Source organism: Gopherus evgoodei, chromosome 21 (genome assembly GCF_007399415.2).
Source record: "Gopherus evgoodei ecotype Sinaloan lineage chromosome 21, rGopEvg1_v1.p, whole genome shotgun sequence".
In the NCBI taxonomy this organism is placed as follows: domain Eukaryota; kingdom Metazoa; phylum Chordata; order Testudines; family Testudinidae; genus Gopherus; species Gopherus evgoodei.
The window spans coordinates 9,465,106-9,485,837 of record NC_044342.1 but is presented as its reverse complement, the minus strand read 5'-3'; the positions used below and the strand labels follow the sequence as shown (position 1 = coordinate 9,485,837).

The following is a 20,732-nucleotide window of genomic DNA, read 5'->3' as shown; positions in this document are numbered from 1 at the left end:
TTTCCCAGTGTCCATGGAGTAGCTGGAGGAGGGGTGGAGGTAGGTGAAGAAACCTGGGCCATAAAACAGCAGGACACTGAGGAGGTGGGAAGCACAAGTTGAGAAGGTTTTGCATCTGGCCTAGGTTGAGTGGATTTTCATAATAGTGGATAGTATGTAAGTATATGATGTGGAAATCAACAGGAAGCAACTTCCACCTACTACTCCACTGAGCAGAAAAACCAACACCTCATTAAAATAGGTGTCCATGCAGGCCAATTTGATCAAAGGAGGGATCTCACAGAAGAAATGGTTGATTTCACTGGGACCACAGAAAGGTAGCCTGGCTATGAAGAACCTATGTAACATTGAGTAGACAAAACCACCTATCCATATAGCAATGGCATAGCACATACAAGTCCTGTGGTTCATGATGGTTGCATAGTGCAAAGGCTGGCATATTGCCATGTAGCTGTCATAAGCCATCAGGGCAAGAAGAAAAGATTCAGATCCAGAAAGGAGATGAGAAAACACTGCTGCGCCATGCAACTGGAGAAGGAAAGAGATTTAATCTTGGCAACCAATGTCACTAGCATATTGGGGAGAGTGACAGAAGAGTATGAGATGTCTAAGAGAGACGAGTTGACCAGAAAAAAGTACATAGGAGTATAGGGAGTGGTATCCGCCCAGATAGCCAAGCAAATGGAGAGGTTGCCAGCCAAGGTCAGCAGATAGATAATCAGGAAGCACATGAAGAGTAACAGCTGCATTTCTGGGAAGCTCGAGAGGTCCAGGAGTCTGAATTCTGTCACTGTGCTTTGATTGTCCATGTTTGTCACTTTACCTGTATGCAGAAACAAATAAGGTGAATATACTCAGTTGAAAACAACATGTGGATAATACAAGACGGTGGAACAGAAAAAGAGTATATGTATGCTAAACATATGATCCACTATCTCTTCATTTTCAGACCACATTCGGTAGTTCAGGGAACATTTCTGTCTATCAAGCTCTTTCGAACATAAGTAAGCATTAAGCATTAATGTTTATTATTAATTATTATTATTATTACTTCTAGATATATTCCCATGTAACAAGCTATATAATAACACTTGATGCTCATTATTTATTCTGACTGCACAGTCCTAATTTACATCAATCCATCATGGAAATTCAGCAGCTATCCAAAGTTTATATTCTATGTTTCAATTTTTTTCCATCTTAATGACAGATTCTTTTAAAATAAAGGTTTAAAGTTTCTGTTAGAATGGTAACTTCTTATCAGGGCTGGTGGAAATTTTTCTGCCCAAAAAAATGTACAAGCACATGCTGGAATCCATCTTGATTCAGGAAAAAAGTGCATGCCTAAAGTTAAGCAAATGTTTAAGTGTCTTCCTCAGTATGGATGGATGAATTCCTGATTCCCCGGGCAACCTGGGCAGCAGTGACCCTGAGATGATTGAGTTCAGGATGCTCACAAAAGGAAGAAAGGAGAATAGCAAAATAGGGACCCTGGACTTCAGAAAAGCAGACTTTGACTCCCTTAGGGAACTGTTGAGCAGGATCCCCTGGGTGGCTAATATAAGGGGAAAAGGAGTCCAGGAAAGCTGGCTGTATTTTTAAGAAGCCTCATTGAAGGTGCAGGAACAATATGACAGATGTTTTCAAAAAAGCTGAAGTACTCAGTGCTTTTTTTGCCTTGCTCTTCACAGACAAGGTCAGCTTAGACACTGTTGTCCTGGGCAACACAGGATGGAGAGGAAGTGAGCAGCCCTCAGTGGTGAAAGAACAGGTTAAGGACTATTTAAAAAAGCTGGACATATACAAGTTCATGGGTTCAGATCTAATGCATCTGAGAGTGCTGAGGGAATTGGCTGATGTGATTGCAGAGCCATTGCCCATTATCTTTAAAAACTCGTGGTGATCGGGGGAGATCCTAGACAATTGGAAAAAGGCAAATATCATGCCCATATTTAAAAAAGGAAAGAAGGAGAACCCAGGAAACTACAGCTTCACCTCAGTCCATGGACCAGATCCTCATGGAAACCATTTTGAAGCACTTGGTGGAGAGGAGGATGATCACGAACAGCCAACATGGATTCACCAAGAGCAAGTCATGCCTGACCAACCTGATTGCCTTCTGTGATGAGATAACTGGCTCTATGGATATGGGGAAAGAAGTGGACGTGATATATCTTGACTTTAGCAAAGCTTTCAATACAGTCTCCGACAATATTCTTGCCAGCAAGTTAAAAAAGAATGGATTGGATGAATGGACTATGAGATAGATTGAAAACTAGTTAGATTGTCAGGCTCAACGAGTAGTAATGAATGGCTTGATATCTAGTTGGCAGCCGGTTTCAAGCAGAGTGCCCCAGGGGTTGGTCCTGGGGCCAGTTTTGTTCAACATCTTTATTAATTATCTGGTTGATTGGATGGATTGCAGCCTCAGAAAGTTCGCAGATGACACTAAGGTGGGTAAAGAGGTAAATAAGCTGGAGGGTAGGGATAGGGTCCAGAGTGACCTAGACAAATTGGAGGATTGGGCCAAAAGAAATCTGATAAGGTTCAAAGAGGACAAGTGCAGACTCCTGCACTTAGAATGGAAGAATCCCATGCACTGCTACAGACTGGGGACCAACTGGCTAAGCAGCAGTTCTGTGGAAAAGGACTTGGGGATGTGCCCTTGTTGCCCAGAAGGCTAACGGCATATTGGGCTGCATTAGTAGGAGCATTGCCAGCAGATCGAGGGAAGTAATTATGCCCCTCTCTTCAGCAGAGGTGAGGTCACGTCTGGAACATTGCATCCAGTTTTGCGCCCCCCACTTCACAAGAGATGTGGACAAATTGGAGTGAGTTCACCAGAGGGCAACAAAAATGATTAGGGGGTTGGGACACATAACTTACGAGGAAAGGCTGAGGGAACCAATCTTGTTTAGTCTGCAGAAGAGAAGAGTGAGGGAGGATTTGATATCAGCCTTCAACTACCTGAAGGGGGGTTCCAAAGTGGATGGAGCTCAGCTGTTCTCAGCGGTGGCAGATGACAAACATGGAACAATGGTCTCAAGCTGCAGTAGGAGAGGTCAGTTGGATATTAGGAAACACTATTTCACTAGGATGGTGGTGAAGCTTTGTTATGGGTTACCTAGGGATGTGTTGGAATCTTCATCCTTTGAAGTTTTTAAGGCCTGTCTTGACAAAACCCTGCCTGGGATGATTTACTTGGTGTTGGTGCTGCTTTGAGCAGGAGGTTCAACTAAATGACACCCTGAGGTCTTTTCCAACCCTAATCTTCTATGATTCCTTTAGTTCCCTTTGAAAATTTCTCAGCATTGGTACCTCACTTTGCCATCTGTACAATGGGATTTACCATTTCACACCTTGCAGAAATAAATCTAAACATTAATTGAAATTCTAAAGCAAAACTTGTTTTGTCTTTGAAATTCAAATTTTAATCCCTTCCTATGTGAAAATGGTTTCCATCTTACTTTTGAGAAAGAGAGATTTATTTCTTCTTTGTTCCTTTAAAAATGTTTTTTAAATCCTTTCACATGCACAAAATATTTTTAATTACACTGAAAATGTAAAAAATGGAAAATCAAACCATAAAGACAAATAAATGAATTAACAAAACTCTTTCAAATTATGCATTTCCTCACAATGTTTTCTATTTTTTGATAAGCTCTAGTTAATTCATAAAATATTTTAAATATGTTCAGATAAATCAATGGGAAAATCAAACATATTTTTCAGAGTTTGTAAAGCAAAGCACCTATATGTCTTTGCATGACTGGGTTCTTAAATACATATTCTCTGCAAAATTATGAACTGCACTTGTACTCCTTCTTCAAATCTATTATTTTTCATCCCACGCTGTAGTTTTTTTGCCAATGAAACTATAAATGAAATATTATCTACTGTCTGTTCTTGTCACTGAGAAAGGATAGACACTGTTCTGCACCTAGGTGTTTTCATGCTGAGTGTCACGTATTCCGATATTAAACAAATTGTTTCTTTCTGACATGCACTTACCTACCTGCTCCATTCATCATGCGCTTTCCATGAGGCAGCAAATCTCCAGAAGAAAACAGACCTTGAAAAATTCAGTTTCTGAAAACCTTCTGCTGGTTGTCCATTCTCTCAAGTCTTGGAGATTTTCTAATTGGTCTCCTCACCTTTCTGATGATACAGATTGCTGCAGGCTACTTGTTCTGCTTAATCTGCAAAAATTTGATCCAAGGAGCATTTATAAATTATAGACCCACAGATGTAAGTGATGGTTTAGACCCCCTTGAGTGTCTTGCCCGTTCTCTTGACTCAGTAGAAGGATTGTTTCCTACAGAATCCTCATGTGCTTTCTCCTATCTAATTTTAAATGCCAACAACCTTGTTCATGTAACTTTCTAAGGTTTCCCAGTGGACACTGTTAAAAAGTTAGTGGTATTTCACCATCAAGGCCTTGAGCTTTCTTTTCATTGAAGTCTACAGCATATCCTCCAGTGCTTTGAACCTGAGAAGGAACATACCTGGGGTTGTGGTTAAAGTACTAGAGTGAAGCTCTGAAAACCTTACCTCAAATTCTATCCATCTGAAGCAGATCCTCTTTGTGTCTTTGAACAAGTCACTCAGGCAGATTTGTAAAGGTATTTAGGCATCTAGTGGGATTTCAAAAGCAACTAGGTGCCAAACACCCATTGGAACCAATGAGTTTTAGGCACCTGGATGCTATTGAAAATCCCTCCAAGTACCCAAATACCTTCTGTGCCTTGGTTTACCCATCTTTAAAATGGAGACAATCATCTTTCCTTCTTTTCTTATTTATTTGGACTGGTATATTTAAGGACTCTAAGGGAGTTAAGCACTCAGCTCTTTTTACAGTTATATGCTCTATCTTAACCACAAGTAATAAGCTCAGTGAAGGAATTTCTTGGTGAAAATCTCTACTTTGTGCTTTGAAGTTGGTCAGAAGTAGAGGATTTTAACGATTCCTTCTGAACCCCAAAATTTATGCATCCACAAAATCTAATTTATTTTCAATAGCAGTTGGGCACTTAACTGCCCTAAGAGTCTTTGATAAATCTTAGATTAGAAGGTTTTTGGAGTATATAAAATATGTATATACAATGACTAGGAAAATGGACTCCTGACCTCATTTGGGACTTTTAAGTGTATATAATAAAGAATAAATGTTTCTTTCACTAGATGTTTATTTCTCTGTCAGCAGATCTATATCTGTGCCAACAGATGGTGGCTACATTCTTCTTGCTATCTGGGGAAATTTCCTTAGGCTAAAGTTTCCAGACATGAAGATCTACAGTTAAGCATCCAGGTGCTTAAGTGACTCACAACGTGACTCAGTCACCTAAATCCTTGTTTTAGCATTCACTGCAACTCAAAACTCTGGTCAAAAACTTGGTGCCTATGTTTTCAGGGTCAAATTTCCCTAGGCATCTCTGTTTCTGCCACTGGGTATGTGCAGTCCTGGCTCACTCTAGGAGTTCAGACATTTAACTCCCACATAAGACCCATTATGATAGGTGAACTGTCATAAGATAGGCAGGCAAAGAACTATTTAGTGTGCAGGACCTGATCCAATAGGCATGCTCAGCATAAAGTATTAAATAAAGCTTCCATTTTAACAGCATCCCTTGTTCCCTTTCCCTTTAGCTGAAGAGAGTTTATAGAAGAAGAAAAACCTTCATAAGGAGAAACCAAAATAATAACTTCTGAAGCCATATGAAAAATGTTGTATTTATCTTCCTGAAGAATATGTTCTCCAGTTCTTCCCAAAAGCTTTCTTCTCTTTTGAGAGCTCTGGAATCTTGAATCCATGTGAGAAATTTCACACACAACTCCAGGGAACTCTTTCCCACCATTTTCCAACAATGCACTGCAACTGGGTCCCAGCTGAAGGGAACCTGCAGAGTTGCGGAAACTGGCACAAGGAGCTGAATGCTGCATGAAATGATGTGCATGGATCATCCTGAAAATCTTTTTCACAAATTCCCCTGTTCACCGCCAACAACTTAAACGCAACTGCCCAAACCTACTTTATGAAATAAACTCGAAGCATTAAGGGATCACATATGACTCCATGATTCTAACCTTGTCCAAATCTTTCTCACCATTACTCCATGACCCTTCATCTCCTTCCTAAAAACAAACCAAAACCAACTAGGGAACTGAGCCCACATGAAAAATTCCTCACTGATCCCATTATTACATGTGACATTTTGCACCAACCCTCGTGAAAATCATTCCCACCATTTCCTTCCGCCACCAACCTTAGCACGACACCAAAAACACTGAGAGAATCCAAAAGCCACATACATTTTTCCATTGCTCCAGATGTAACAAGAAAACTTTTTCACAAATCCTGCTGAAAAAGATATAATTTCCCATCCAGTCACCTTCGAGACTCACTGAGAAGACACTGAAACAGAAATGGTGAAATATATATATACAGAGAGAGAGAGAGAGAGAGAGAGAGAGAGAGAGAGCTATACCTATCTCACAGAACTGGAATGGACCCTGAAGGGTCATCGAGTCCAACTCCCTGCCTTCACTAGCAGGACCAAGTACTGATTTTTGCCCCAGATCCCTAAGTGGCCCTCTCAAGAGTTGAACTCACAACCCTGGGTTTAGCAGGCCAATGCTCAAACCAAAATGTGCAAATATCCCAGTGTCACATGACAAATTTGCCAGAAATCCTCATTAAAAACATGTCACCGTACCCCCTGACACCTGTCTAAGAAGAAACCAAACACATTCATAAAACAGTATGATTTTTTTCACATGGGTCCCTATGCCAAGTGCAAAATTTTACACTGCTCATTATAAAATAAATAAATAAATGGATAACTAAATCACTCTTTCTCTCTGCTCCCACTTGACTTCTATGTCCAACAAGAGAGCCAAAGCCTAGTCCTCAGTCGCTTCATGGCTTCCTTGACCTCTTGGTTCCTCAGGGTATAGATAATGGGGTTCAGCACTGGCGTGATGATGGTGTAGAAGATGGAGGCCATCTTGTCCATCTGCAAGTTGGAGAAAGGCTGGAGGCAGACGAAAATGCACGGCACAAAGATGAGGCTCACCACCATCAGGTGGGCACTACAGGTGGACAAAGCCTTCCTGCCTCCCCCATCACCAAACCGTCCTCTGAGGGTCACTAAGATGACACCGTATGATCCCAGCAAGACCAGGAAGCAGACTAGCGAGATCAGGCCACTGTTGGATATTATGAGTATCTCCATCACGTAGGTGTCACTGCAGGCTAGCTTGACCACCTGGGGTACATCGCAGTAGAAATTGTTCAGCTTGCTGGGCCCACAAAATGGCAGCCATGCCACCAACACCAGCTGGGTGGAAGAATGGAGCACGCCTCCAGCCCAGCAGGTTACCAAGAGGCCCAGGCAGCAGTGGTGGTGCATGGTCTCAGCATAGCTCAGTGGGTGGCAAATGGCCACGTAGCGGTCGTAAGCCATGAGTGTGAGGAGGAACATCTCAGAGCCACCCAGAAAGTGAAGGAAGAAAATCTGGGCCATGCAGCCCCCATAGGAGATGGTGCTGCCCTGGCTCAGCAAGTCGCTGAGCATCTTGGGAGCAGCCACCGAGCCGAGGGCCATGTCGATGAGTGAGAGGTTGGCCAGGAAGAAGTACATGGGGGACTGGAGGAGGTCGGGATCCATCCGCACAGTCACCACAATGAGGAGGTTGCCCAGCAGGCTGACAGTGTAGCAGGCTGAGACCAGGCCAAAGAGGAGAAGCTAGAGAGGGCGGGAGTGGGACAGGCCCAGGAGGGTGAACTGTGAGACCACTGAACCATTCATCAGCTCAACGCCTGGAAAAGAGAGGAAATAATGAGATTGGGAGGCAGCACATTGGAGGGAATCCACAAGCCCTGGCTTTCATTCTTGCCCCTGCTCTTACCCATCAAACCCCACCCCCCACCCAGAACTGTGATAGAACCCAGGAGTCCTGATCCTCCCCCGATCTTTATTTAAAAAATGGTTTGATTCCACCACAGCCCTTGGTTCAATGGTTAACTGCTCTCGCTTTTAAAATTTTGCACTTTATTTCCACTTTAAATGTGTCTAGAGTCAACTTCCAGCCATTGAGTCATGTTACACTTTTCTCTGATCAATTGAAAAGCTCAAATATTTGTTCCCCAGACCAGTTCTTATAGAGTATGATCAAGTCACCTCATAACTTTCTCTTTGTTAAGCTAAACAGACTGACCTCTTCGAGTCTCTCACTCTAAGACAGGTTTTCCAATCCTTTAATCATTCTTGTGGCTCTTCTCTGATCCTTCTCTAACTTGACAACATTCTCCTTGAATTGTGGGCACCAGAGCTGGACACAATATTCCATCCCTACCAAATACAGAAGTAAAATAACCACTCTATTCCTACTTGAGAGTCACCTGGTTAGTCTTTTTGGCCACAGTATCGCACTGGAAGCCCATTTTTGGCTGATTATCCATCATGGCTCCCAAATATTTTTGAGAGTCACTGCTTCCCGGGATGGAGTCCCCCATCCTGTAAATATGGCTTACCTTCTTTGTTCCTAGATGTATACATTTACATTTAGCTGAATTAAAACACATTGTGCTTGTTTGTGCCCAGTTTACTAAATGATCCAGATGACTGAATTTGTGACCTGTCCCCTTCAGTATTTATCACTCCCCCAATCTTTATCAATGATGATTTTATGTTCTCTTCCAGGTTATTGATGAAAATGTTAAAAGTGTAAGGCCAAGATTGACCTCTGAGGGACCACCCCCTGGAAATACACCCTCACTATGATGATTCCCTGCTTATAATTACATTTTGAGCCAGTTTTTAAACCATTTCATGTGTGTCAGGTTCATTTGTATTCTTCTGGTTTAATCAAAACATTGTACGGTAGCAAATCCAGAAGTCCATGTCTATTACATCAACATTATTACCTGTATCAACCAAACTTGTAAACTCATCAAAAATATATTAAGTTAGCTTGACAGGATCTACTTTCTATAAGCCAATGTTGGTTGGCTTTAATTATATTATCCTCCTTAAATTCTTTATTAATCAAGGCCCATATCAGCTGGTCCACTATTTTGCCTGGGATTGATGTCCAGATTGATAAACCTAGATTTCCCCTGGCTGTCCCATTTACTCTTTTAAAATATTGTCACAACGTTACCTGTCTTTCAATTTGGAGCTTCACCACTGCTAAAAGGTTATTGGAACAGGGGGTCTGCCTCCTGGGTTTCTACAAGGCAGCCTGAGTGCTATAAACGCTAGAATATAGAATCATTCCTAAGCTTGCTCTTTGGTCCAATAACTCTGTAATTATTTAGCCAGAGTGGAACAACTTCAACAGGAGAGACTGAGCAGAGCTCTCTCCCACAATAGCTCAGTGGCTACAGCCCATGCTCAAGAGGAATCAGAGCCCTGTTCAAACCCCTTCTGCCTCTCACTTGGAAAGGGAAATTGAATCCATGGTTTCCCACATCCCAGGTGCATACTGTAATGGCTGGACTGAAATGAGGGAACTCCTTATTTCTCCCTCCCCCTGCTCCCAGAAGCTGTGTGAGGGATCCCTTTCAGGGCCGGATCTGGTAGGCAAGCCCAGAGCACACATAGCAGATTGGGTTCTGCAGGTGAGTTTGGCAGCGGAACGTCTGTATCCCCCGCAGTTTGTGCATCACACCGGGTCTTAGGTGGCTGACCCCTAGAGCATGTCTGCAGCACACATGCTCAGAAACACAGGCATGGAGGGAACTGTTATTGGGAAACTGAGGCACTGAGTTAAGGCACCTAAAGCATTTGGGGAGGGGGCAGGAATCCCAGTAAGGCCAGATTCTTGTATTTAGGTGCCTAAAGTGACAGCTGGGGCCCAAAATCCCTTGTGGAATCTAGCCTCCATTCACATACAACCACAGTCACACACACAATACAGTCACTGCCATGCTGACTAGCCCCTCTCCCATCAGCCCCATGCCGAGCTATCTGCCGGGGTCACCTCCCCATACCCACCCCCGTGGGCAATGGACAAGTGCCCTGCAATGAGGCATACAACCCAGCCTCAGCCCCCAGATGGTGAGAGGGTGAGCATTACACCCCAATGGCCCTGCAGAGAGCTCTGCTCCTTCGCAGCCCAGTCCAAGGATCAGTACCTCTGATCTCCGCTGCTTTCACTCCCTCCAGCGGCAGCTCAGAATCCTCCAGGGCTGGAGACCTTCTCAGGGCACAGATGGTCCCCACAGTGACCAGCAGCAGGGAGTAAAGCTCTGATCCTAGGCTGGATGGAGTCCCACTTGTTTGTCCAAGAAGAAGCAATAGGCAGGGAGGGAGAATGCTCACGGTGAGAGATAAGGCTAGAACCCAGGAGTCTTGGCTCCCAGCTCTCCTTGCTCTAACACACTAGATCCCACTCCTCTCCCAGTGATGGGGATAGAACCCAGGAGTCCTGAGGCCAACATAAAGAGGCAGCCCTCATCCTTTACCCTATTACAGCTACAGCCTAGACCAGCTGTGCAGAACAGTCCATCTCCAAAGCACCAAGACACAGCAGAAATATCTGACAAGCCACAGACCCCCATGGAGACAGCACCCTGGGGAAACACATCTCTTTATTCAATGGCAGTCCCCACAGAAGAGCTAATCAGAGACTCTGATGTCAGAGCAGAGTGGGGGCTGGGAGATAGGACACCTGGGTTCCAGCCCCAGTTCAGGGAAGGCTAGTGGTTGGGGTTGTGTCTCCATGGTCCGTTCAGTCTTTGGTATCTCTGCTGAGGCTGCTGGCCAGGGAACTGCTTGGTATGACTAGGATTGAGTTTTCTTCCACAGAGTCAGCTGTCTCGCTCATGCAGGGACCAGACAAGGTGCAATGATAATTATAGGCTTATGACAGAGTTAGAGTTCGAAAAATGGTCCCTTATTTCTTTCCCCTACGAGTCTGTGCCAGCCAGTCACCTGCCTGGAATCCCCTAGAGGGAAAAGGCTCCATATCCCATTCTCGGTCCCTCCCTGAGCCAGCCAGTGCCCCCTACACTGGACCCATATGGGAGCCAGCTCTTCCTACAGGAGAGGCCTCATATCCCATTCTCCATACCCCTGAGCCAGCCAGTCCCCTGCTCTGGGTCCCCTAGGAGGGAGAGACCTCATGCCCTATTCCCAACAGCCCTGAGCCAGCCAGTCCCCCGAATCAGAAGAATAACACTTATGTAATGGCCAGGTTTCAGTCCAACAGCAATAGGCAGCAGACAGTCTGTACACGTACAAGCCCCAATAGGTGTGTCTAGACAGCAAGCCTGGGTCTGGGACTCAAGTCCGCAGGCTGAGTGTTTCTAAGCCTGGGCTTGAGCGTCCAAACTGAGTAGTCACCCTGAGTTTACAATTATTAGACCCAGATCTCACAAACATGCTCACGTTTGCATTAAACAGACCTGAGTGAAACTAGCTTACCCCAGGCTTCGTAGTGCCCTCCACAGCTGTAGCCACTCCACTCCTTTGTTTGTAGCACCCTGTGGGAAAACTTGACTGTTTATCCAGCACTACATTACTGGAAATTGTCTCAGCTCCTCAACATGTCCTTTTGAGCCATCTTTTGGGTCTGCACACTCCTGACAGCCACAGCCAGCAACACGGAGAGGCACCATTTGAAAAGCTTCTCCTGCTTAAGCCTTCACTGCTGTTTCAGGAAACAGGCCGAGCCTCCATGAGACATTTGAGCAGTGTTTTCTAACCTACTGAAGGCACTTGCTGGGGGCGGAGGAGACACAGACATGGCAGACTCCAGCTGGCTGAGGCTACTCACAATTCTCGGGAGAGCCACTGAAGCCTTCTAAGTCTTCTGGAGAGGGGCCACAAGCACAGACTGGTGGGATCACATCATCATGAGGACCTGGGATAATCAGCAGTGGGTCCAGAGCTTTTGCACAGAGATAGTGACCTTTCTGGAGTTTAGAGAGCTGCTTTCCCTGCCCCTCCCATGCCAGGATACACACATCTAGTATATATCTAGGAACAAAGAATTTCGGTCATACTTACAGGATAGGAGCTCTACCCTGGGAAGCAGGGACTCTGAAAACTATGTCAGGGTCATTGTGGATGATCAGCAGAACATGAGTTCCCAGTGTGTTGCTGTGGCCAAAAGGAGTAATGTGATCCTGGGATGCATAAGCAGGGGAATCTCCAGGAGTTACTCTACCTCTGTATTTGACACCGGCACAACCATTTCTGGAATCCTGTGTTCAGTTCTAGTGCCCATCGTTCAAGAAGGAGGTTGCTAAATCAGAGAGGGCTCAGAGAAGAGTCACAAGAATGATTAAAGGATTAGAAAACTTGCCTCATAGTGATAGACTCAAGAAGCTCAATTTAATAGAGAGAAGGTTAAGGGGTAATTTGATTACAGTCTAGGAGTACCCACATGGCAAACAAATATTTAATAATGGGCTTTTCAATCTAGCAAACATTTACTTTTACTCGAGCCAATTGCTGGAAGTTGATGGCAGACCAATCCAGACTGGAAATAAATCATACATTTATAATGGTGATAGTAATTAACCAATGGAACAATTTATCAAGGTCATGGTCGCTTCTCCATCACTGAAAATTTTTAAATCAAGTTTGGATGTATTTCTAATAAATCTTCTCCAGGAATTATTTTGGGGAAGTTCTGTGGCCTCTGTTTCACAGGAGGTGTGAGTAGATTATCACAATGGTTTCTTTTGGCCTTGGAATTTGTGAATCTTTGAAAATGTAAGGGTGACCATGCTGGTCCAGAAGTGAGTTGTTATAACCATCTGGAACCTGGCGACTCCTGACTGTTGCATGTCTGCTGCCAATCAGTTTGGTGCTGGCAAGTTGACTGTGGGGGCTGTGAGGCGATCAGGAATGTGATTTACCGAGTGTGGTGGGCATAAACAGTGTCCTGGAAGCAACTGCCCATTTTGAAAGAATGGTGATGCCCAAGCCATTGATGGAACTTGTGCCCATAGTCCCATAGAAAGGTACAGAAGGAGAGCTTAGACCATATTGGTCACCTCCAGTGTGGTCAGCAAGTATTAGCCTCTTTGTAAGGATCTTGATCAAATACTTATAAATGTTTTGTTATTGTTTGGATGTAGTAACTTGCTTATAATTTAAGCTTTATAGGCATGTTTAGAGCAATTTTATGGCTAAGGTAGTATTTTGATAATACTGCGCATAAATAATTATAATTCCAACACCCATTTAATTAAAATGCCTAATTAACATGGTGAAGAAAGATATTGTGTTTTAAAATGAGAACCTCATCACCTCTTTGGTGCAGGTTAGTGCTCTTAAACATCTCCCAGTCCTCCCAGTAATGATCCAATAAAAACAGGGAAGACCATACTTTACAGCCCCACCCATTTCAGCCTCAACCGGTGTACCTCATGCTGTGAATTTAAACAATATAGTTAAATGGATGCAAAAGGTGATGTGGATGTTCTTAATTCAGTTTAAACCCGATTATTCTGGCTTAGTTGAAATCAATTAGGAATAGGTTTAAGCTAATCTGAAATCAGCTTCTCTGAGACCAAAATAAGTGTGTCCACACAATGGTTTAATTATACCAGTTTAAAAGCCAATTCAAATTGCCAGTATATTAGTTGCTGATGCCTGAATTGTTAATTGGTCACATTCTTACACTGCCTGATCGTTCTTCAGCAAAAAGCAGATTTACATTTCAGACTGACAGGCAGACAGACATACATATTTTAAAAAGTAACTGCGAGGATAGATAGTTAGACGCATAGACAAAATCTAAATTCAAAAGAAAGAAAAATGTTTTAAAACATTTTGAATGGACCTTCCCGCCCCTTTCATAAAGAAGAAACAAAAGAAAAGAAAAATTGCAATTCCTTTGCAGATCACCTGTAAAAATAGATTCTGATTTGTTGTATATTCTCTGCACTCAAATTATCAGAGCAGATACTTCTCTACGTCTCTACGTCTGGACCTGGAATTTATGTTGGACTATTTTAATCAAATCTAGACATACAGAGAAATATATCTTTATTGATTTAACGTCTCTATTCTCTCTATTCGAATCTTACCAATCTAATCAATGAATTAATGTAATATAAATAATTTGGTTTTAACCTGAAAAATGTGTAACATATTGTTCTTAATTCAATATACAATTGATTGTGGAAATTTGTCTGATATAGAATTATTAGCACAATATTTTAATTGGCTCTGGAGGTTAAAAAAATACAACTACAAATGTCATATTTAAACCAAATCTAAAAATATATGTAATTGTTAACTGAATATTTTAATAAAATCTAGAAATGTTAGCTTAATATTTTAACCATATCTGGAAAATATAATATATCATTATTAAGGTAGTATTTTAATCAAATCAGCAAAATGGTACAAAATGTATTTAATAATTTAATATTTTAAGCAAATATGTAAAAAAGTAATATATAATTCCAAATTTACTATGGTAATGAAAAATTAGAGTGTATCATTATTTTGAGCACAATAGGAATTCATATCCTATATACTTATTAATGTAACATGTTTAACAAAACTGGAAATCATCACAATGTTTACTTATTAATCCAAAGTTTTAATCAAATGTAGAAATTAACATGATATGTAAATATTAATTTAACATATGAAGTGAATATAGAAATCAATACAACCTTCACTTAATATTAATGACTAACTTATCAATATTAATACGTTAATATTTTCACTGCATGTAGGAATGAATAAAATGTCTAATTTTTAATTTATTATTTTAATCAAAAGAGGACTAGATGACCTCCTGAGGTCTCTTCCAAACCTAAACTTCTACGATTCTAGTATATAATTATTTGTTTATTATTTAAGTTGAAGGTAGAAATGGATAGCATACACAGTTATTAATTTGTTTTAATTAAATACAGGAATGGATATCTTCAGTAGTTTTTTTTGTTTTAATCAAAAATATAATATGGTTTTTAATTTTACATTTTAATCAAATCAATGAATTAACATAGCACACAATTATTAATTTTTCATTCTGAGTCTCAACATTAATATAAACTGTAACTCTTAATCTGTCATTTTAATCTAATCTGGAAAATATAATGTGTACGTTGTTTGGGGACTCTTTTTTGCTTCTGTGTTTATGCAACTCCTAGCACAATGAGGCCCTGGTCTGTGACTGGGGCTCCTACGGGTCACCTCAATAATATATAAACAATTCAATAATCAATAAATAGTATGATTATCAATTGACTCTAGACATTCTTTTTACATGTAAGGATTGTTTGTAGAGTTTAATCATATTGCTATTTTAATACAAATGTTTATATATTCGATCTAGATTTTCCTTCTGCAGAGACTTTATGGTTAATCCACAATTGATGTCGTCTTTGGATCTCTCCAAACTCAAAGTCCTCTTGATTCAGTTCTGTACCACTCTTTAGTTAGATGAGAGGAAAGGTTTGGCTGTCCTGAAGGTCCCTGGTGGTTCACATCTAATGTTTCCAAAAACTTCGCAGTTTCAGCTGCTCACCTGCAGGGTGAGGAAGAGGCTCCCACCCACCCAAAAAATGTAATTGGGAGCTGGATTGTTTGTATTGTTGTCTTCTTGCTCCGAAGCATTGGCATGGCCACAGCTGGAGATGGGACACTGGATAGGGTGGATGCCAAACTCTCTCTCAAGCATTGGGTTGGCAGTTCTGTCTCACATGCTCAAGGTTTAATTTGTTGCCTGATCCTTTCAATGGTCAATAACACTTGTTCTGGTTGCCAGTTGACCTGATTAATAAACTGAGGATCAGCAGGTTCTTGTTTCAGAATCAGGCTACACAGAACTAAAATCAGCTAATTAAATATCACCAAGGTGTAGGTCAAAGCAAAGACTTAGAAGTTTTTATTAAAATCAGTAATAAAGTCAGAAAAGCTCTGAGCCACATAAACAGATAGGAATAATACTGTATCAGGGGTATCTGTGTATCATTCTTTGCATATGCTCTTAGATTTCCATACCTCCACCTTTCTTTCTGGACCTGGTGGTAACAGACAAAGAACCATCCCTGTCCCTGGCATGCTGTCATAAACAGATAGTTAAGGGTTAATGCCTCTTTTACCTGTAAAGAGTTAAGAAGTTCACATAGCCTAGCTGACACCTGTCATAAACAGATAGCTAAGGGTTAATGTCTCTTTCACCTGGAAAGAAGTAACCTGAAATACCTAACCAAAGGACCAATCAGGAAACAAGACTTTTTAAAATCTGGGTGGAGGGAAGTTTGTGTCTGAGTTCTTTGTCTTGTGTCTGTCCCTCTCGGCTATGGGAAGGATTTTCTATCTCCTGGCTTTCTAATCTTCTATTTCCAAGTTGTGAATACAAAAAGATAAGATAGTGGTTTATATGTTGTTTTTTTTTTGTATTTACATGTGTGTAGTTGCTGGAGTGTTCTGAATTGTATTATTTTTGAATAAGGCTGTTTATTCATATTTCTTTTAATTGACCCTGTATTTGTCACCTTATACAGAGAGACCATTTTTATGTACTTTTTCTTTCTTTTTATATAAAGCTTTCTTTTTAAGACCTGTTGGAGTTTCTCTTTAGTGGGGAACTCCAGGGAATTGAGTCTGTGCTCACCAGGGAATTGGTGGGAGGAAGAAGTCAGGGGGAAATCTGTGTGTGTTAGATTTACTAGCCTGACTTTGCATACTCTCTGGGTGAAGGGGGAAGTACTTGTGTTTCCAGGACTGGAAACAGGGAGGGTGGCATCCCTCTGTTTAGACTCACGGAGCTTGCTTCTGTGTATCTCTCCAGGAACCCAGGGAGGGAACACCTGGAAGGAAGAAGGGAAGGGAAATGGTTTATTCCCCTTTGTTGTGAGACTCAAGGAATTTGGGTCTTGGGGTCCCCAGGGAAGGGTTTTGGGGGAACCAGAGTGCCCCAAAACACTCTAATTTTTTGGGTGGTGGCAGCTTTACCAGGTCCAAGCTGATAACTAAGCTTGGAGGTTTTCATGCTAACCCCCATATTTTGGACGCTAAGGGACAATTCTGGGAATAGGTTATGACAACACCTGACCAGAGGAACTAATGGAGGAGCAAGATGTTTCAAAAGAAGGAGGGACGTTTTTCTTTGTTTAGAGTTTCAGTTTCAGCCAGAGTGAAAAAGATCAAGGAACCAGCCTCTTATCAAAGTAGTAAGTTTTAGAAAGGGATAAATAGGTTTATGTTTATTTTCTTTGTAACTTGTCTTGGTACCATTAAGGGAATTATCAAATTTGGGTATTCTTGTGTGTATTAAAGTTGTTGCCCAGGGGAACATCCTCTGTGTTTTGAATCTGTTGTCTGTGAGAGTAGCTGGTATGCTAATCTTTCCCAGAGGGTTTTTCTTTTACCTTTCTTTTCTCGAATTAAAAGCCTTTCTCTTAATACCTGATTGATTTTTCCTTGTTTTTAGATCCAAGGGGGTTGGATCTGGATCCTCCAGGAGTTGGTGGGAGAAAGGAGGGGGGATGGTTAATTTCTCCTTGTTTTAAGATCCAAGGGGTTTGGATCTAGGTTCACTAGGTAATAGGTGAAGTCTCTCAAGACTACCCAGGGGAGAAAAGCAGTGCTTGGGGGTGGTGGCAGCGATACCAGATCTAAGCTGGTAATTAAACTTAGAAGTGTCCATGCAGTTCCCCACATCTGTACCCTAAAGTTCCGAGTGGGGAAGGAACCTTGACACATGCCGATGGTCCAGGTTCCTCAATGCCCAAGACTGATGGTAGATAACAATAGAGCTGAAGGATCCAATGATGGAAAAGCTCACCATCCGCATGGTAGGTTGCCCTATTATGGGACCTGAGCGCCATTATGAATATTCATGCTAATGCTCAGCCTTCTATGCCCAAATCGAACTTCCTCGCCCTCTTAACCTCACGGTGAACTGATCCTAGAGATTAACATATTAATGCCATTTAACTCCTGATCCTATACGTCACCTCTTCCTCAGACAGATTGGCAGTTATCACGTCCATGTTCCTGCGGTTGCTGTTTATCTGCCACTGAACAAGCTGTCCCTAGTTCCCCAAAATCTAAGGGTGACTGTCAGGCCATTTTCCAAATTATGCCAAATGTCACAGACCAACTATTCTGGACTATACTTCTGCTAATTTGGGGAACCTAATGTCTTACAGGATAGAAGCCTGTAGGCTCCTTGCCATTACAGCTGAATATAATGAAGGCAAGCCAGTCCCATGGGCTACAAATTTGTCACTGCATGTGAGGTGGGGCAGGTGTTTTTCCCCACTTTAGATTGGTGGTAATCTTGGGTTTTTCCACCTTCCTTTGTAGGGTGACCATATAGCAAGTGTGAAAAATCGGGATCAGGGTGAGGGGTAATAGGTGCCTATGTAAGAAAAAGCCCCCAAAATCAGGATTGTCCCTATAAAATCGGGACATCTGGTCACCCTATTCATTTGCTGCATGTGGGTACAGGTCAGTTGCCAAGATGAGCTGAGCGTATCTCCTTTAATCATTTCCCTGCCATTGTGGGGGCCTTAGGGACTGGAGAACATCAATCCCCGCCATTATCCATCAGTGACACTTCACAGTTTGCCTCCTGAGGTTTTCAATATCTTGGTCTAGTTTCAGTTGCTAGGCAGTGTTGGTGGCCTGAGATCTGCAGATGTTGAGACTAGGTGATCTGTTGGTCCCTTCTGGTTTTAAACTCTAACCCAGGTGTCCAGACACCCAACCACACCAGTCTAACCCACTAGATCCCAGTCCCCTACCAGAGCTATGGATACAACCCAGGAGCTCTGACAACTCACTTACCACATTGCTCTGACCCACCAGACCAGTGGTTCTCAAATAGGGATGGGGACCCCTCAGGGGGTCACAAGTTTATCACATGGGGGGATTGTGAGCCATCAGCCTCCACTCCAAACCCCACTTTGCCTCCTGCATTTATAATGGTGTCAAACATATTTAAAAGTGTTTTAATTTATAAGGGAGGTCACATTCAGAGGCTTGCTATGTGAAAGGGGTCACCAGTATGAAAGTTTGAGAACCACTGCACTAGACCCAAGTGCCCTCTGAGAGCTGGGAAAAGACTCCAGGAGTCCTGGCTCCCAGACCAGCTCTCTGACCACTAGAGCTCACACCCACTGCCAGGGCCGGCTCTACTATTTTTGCCACCCCAAGCAAAAACAAACAAAGAAAAAAGCCCGAACTGCCGAAGCAAATAAACCACAACAACCCTCGGACTGTGCTGCCTCAAGAATGGAGGGAATGCGGCCCCTTAGCGTGTGCCACCCCAGGCACGTGCTTCCTCCACTGGTGCCTGGAGCTGCCCTTGCCCACTGCCTGTGCTGTGTCAACTCTTGGCATTAACAGAGGCTGTCCATCTCTGAGGGGTCCCTGCCCAGTATCTTTCTTGGGGGTTAGAAGCACTTAATAAATCACAGAGACCAGACTGTAAATCCCTTGCTGGAATTAGCTTGTTTTGATGTCTGAATGCCTCTAGCTCTGGGTATTGATGACCTGGGCTGCTGGTGATGCCAATTAAAGAGCTGAGCTGAAGTTACCGCTGGCTCCTGCTTGAAAAGTTGGAGCCAGGCAATTGAAAAGAAAAGTTATCTCATCTCCTGAGAGCTGAGGGCAGATGCCAGGTGTGGGGGCTGTGGGTCAGAATGGGAGGCCATGGGCAGAGAAGGGAGTTGAGTCTCCAGGATCCATTCAGCTCTTGGTCTCTGGTGATGAGCAGAGCTGTAGTCTCAGGTTCATATGGACCCCTGCTCAGCTGGGAATCAATCCACTCATTACACATGGGACCTACTGCACAGAGTAGGAGGTGTCACTACCGCCCTGGGGTGACAGGACAGGGAAGAGGTGCAGGTGAAAGGGACCTTGATGGGTTTGGTAGGGGTCTCCTAATCTCAGTGAGATTTATTCCCACATGGGTAAGCCTATTGGGATAGTTTATTGAGGTGCAAGGGGGAAGAATCTGGGTCTAGCTGAGTGGAAAGGGAGTTGAGACCACCCTAAGCAGACAGAGCATGGGACAAGGGAGATCGTCCCATTCTAAGGTTACTGTCTATGCTTCGCATCCCAGCCACACCAGTTCCTCTCTGTAAGGGGAACAGTTCTGTTCTGAGTTCCTCATATATGCCCCCCGCAGGAGCCCAAGTCCCTCACTGTGAGGGGGGGGTCGACATATTCTGAGCTCCCCAGTCTATATCCTCCAGCACCGCTACACAAGCCACATCCTTCTCCCCTACTCCATCCATCACCCTTCAGCCACAACCCTCACCCCCAATCTGCCCAACCTCTCCACCCAGACCCCTCACCCCACCCAGTCCAGTCCAATCCCCATCACCTCCACTCCAACCAGCCCATCACCCCAGTTTCATCCAGGCCCCTAGCCTGGCCTGTTACCCCCATTCCATTCAGGCCCTGCCCCCACCAGGGCCCACCCACCACTCCAGCCAGCCCCTAGGAGATTATCCTGTTTATTTTGGCAGAAACTGGAAAAACCTGATTTTAAATGGTGAATTTTTCCAGTTTTCCAATTTTCACCCTCATCCATTGGGTCCCGACCAGAGTTGGGGCTGGAGGTTGACCAGAGTGGGGACAGGGCCCAGCTAGGTGAACAGCTTGGCCTAGAGAAACAGGGAAGCGAGCAACCTCCTAGCTAATTAATAATAATGATTAACATGGGGCCGGCTGAATATAGAACCCACACAATGGAGATCTCATAAAGAGTTTTGCTCTTCCCTTGGCTTGGCAAAG

At 43.1% G+C, this 20,732-nt stretch overlaps 1 protein-coding gene across 1 annotated transcript; it reads right to left on the bottom strand.

The window, feature by feature from the left end:
- Positions 1 to 6,875: 6,875 nt before the first annotated feature.
- LOC115638003 (olfactory receptor 4Q3-like) lies at positions 6,876 to 7,922 on the bottom strand. The gene is given in 1 exon segment (XM_030539604.1): positions 6,876 to 7,922. A coding segment is annotated over 1 exon segment (933 nt). The 5' UTR covers positions 7,809 to 7,922.
- Positions 7,923 to 20,732: the final 12,810 nt, after the last annotated feature.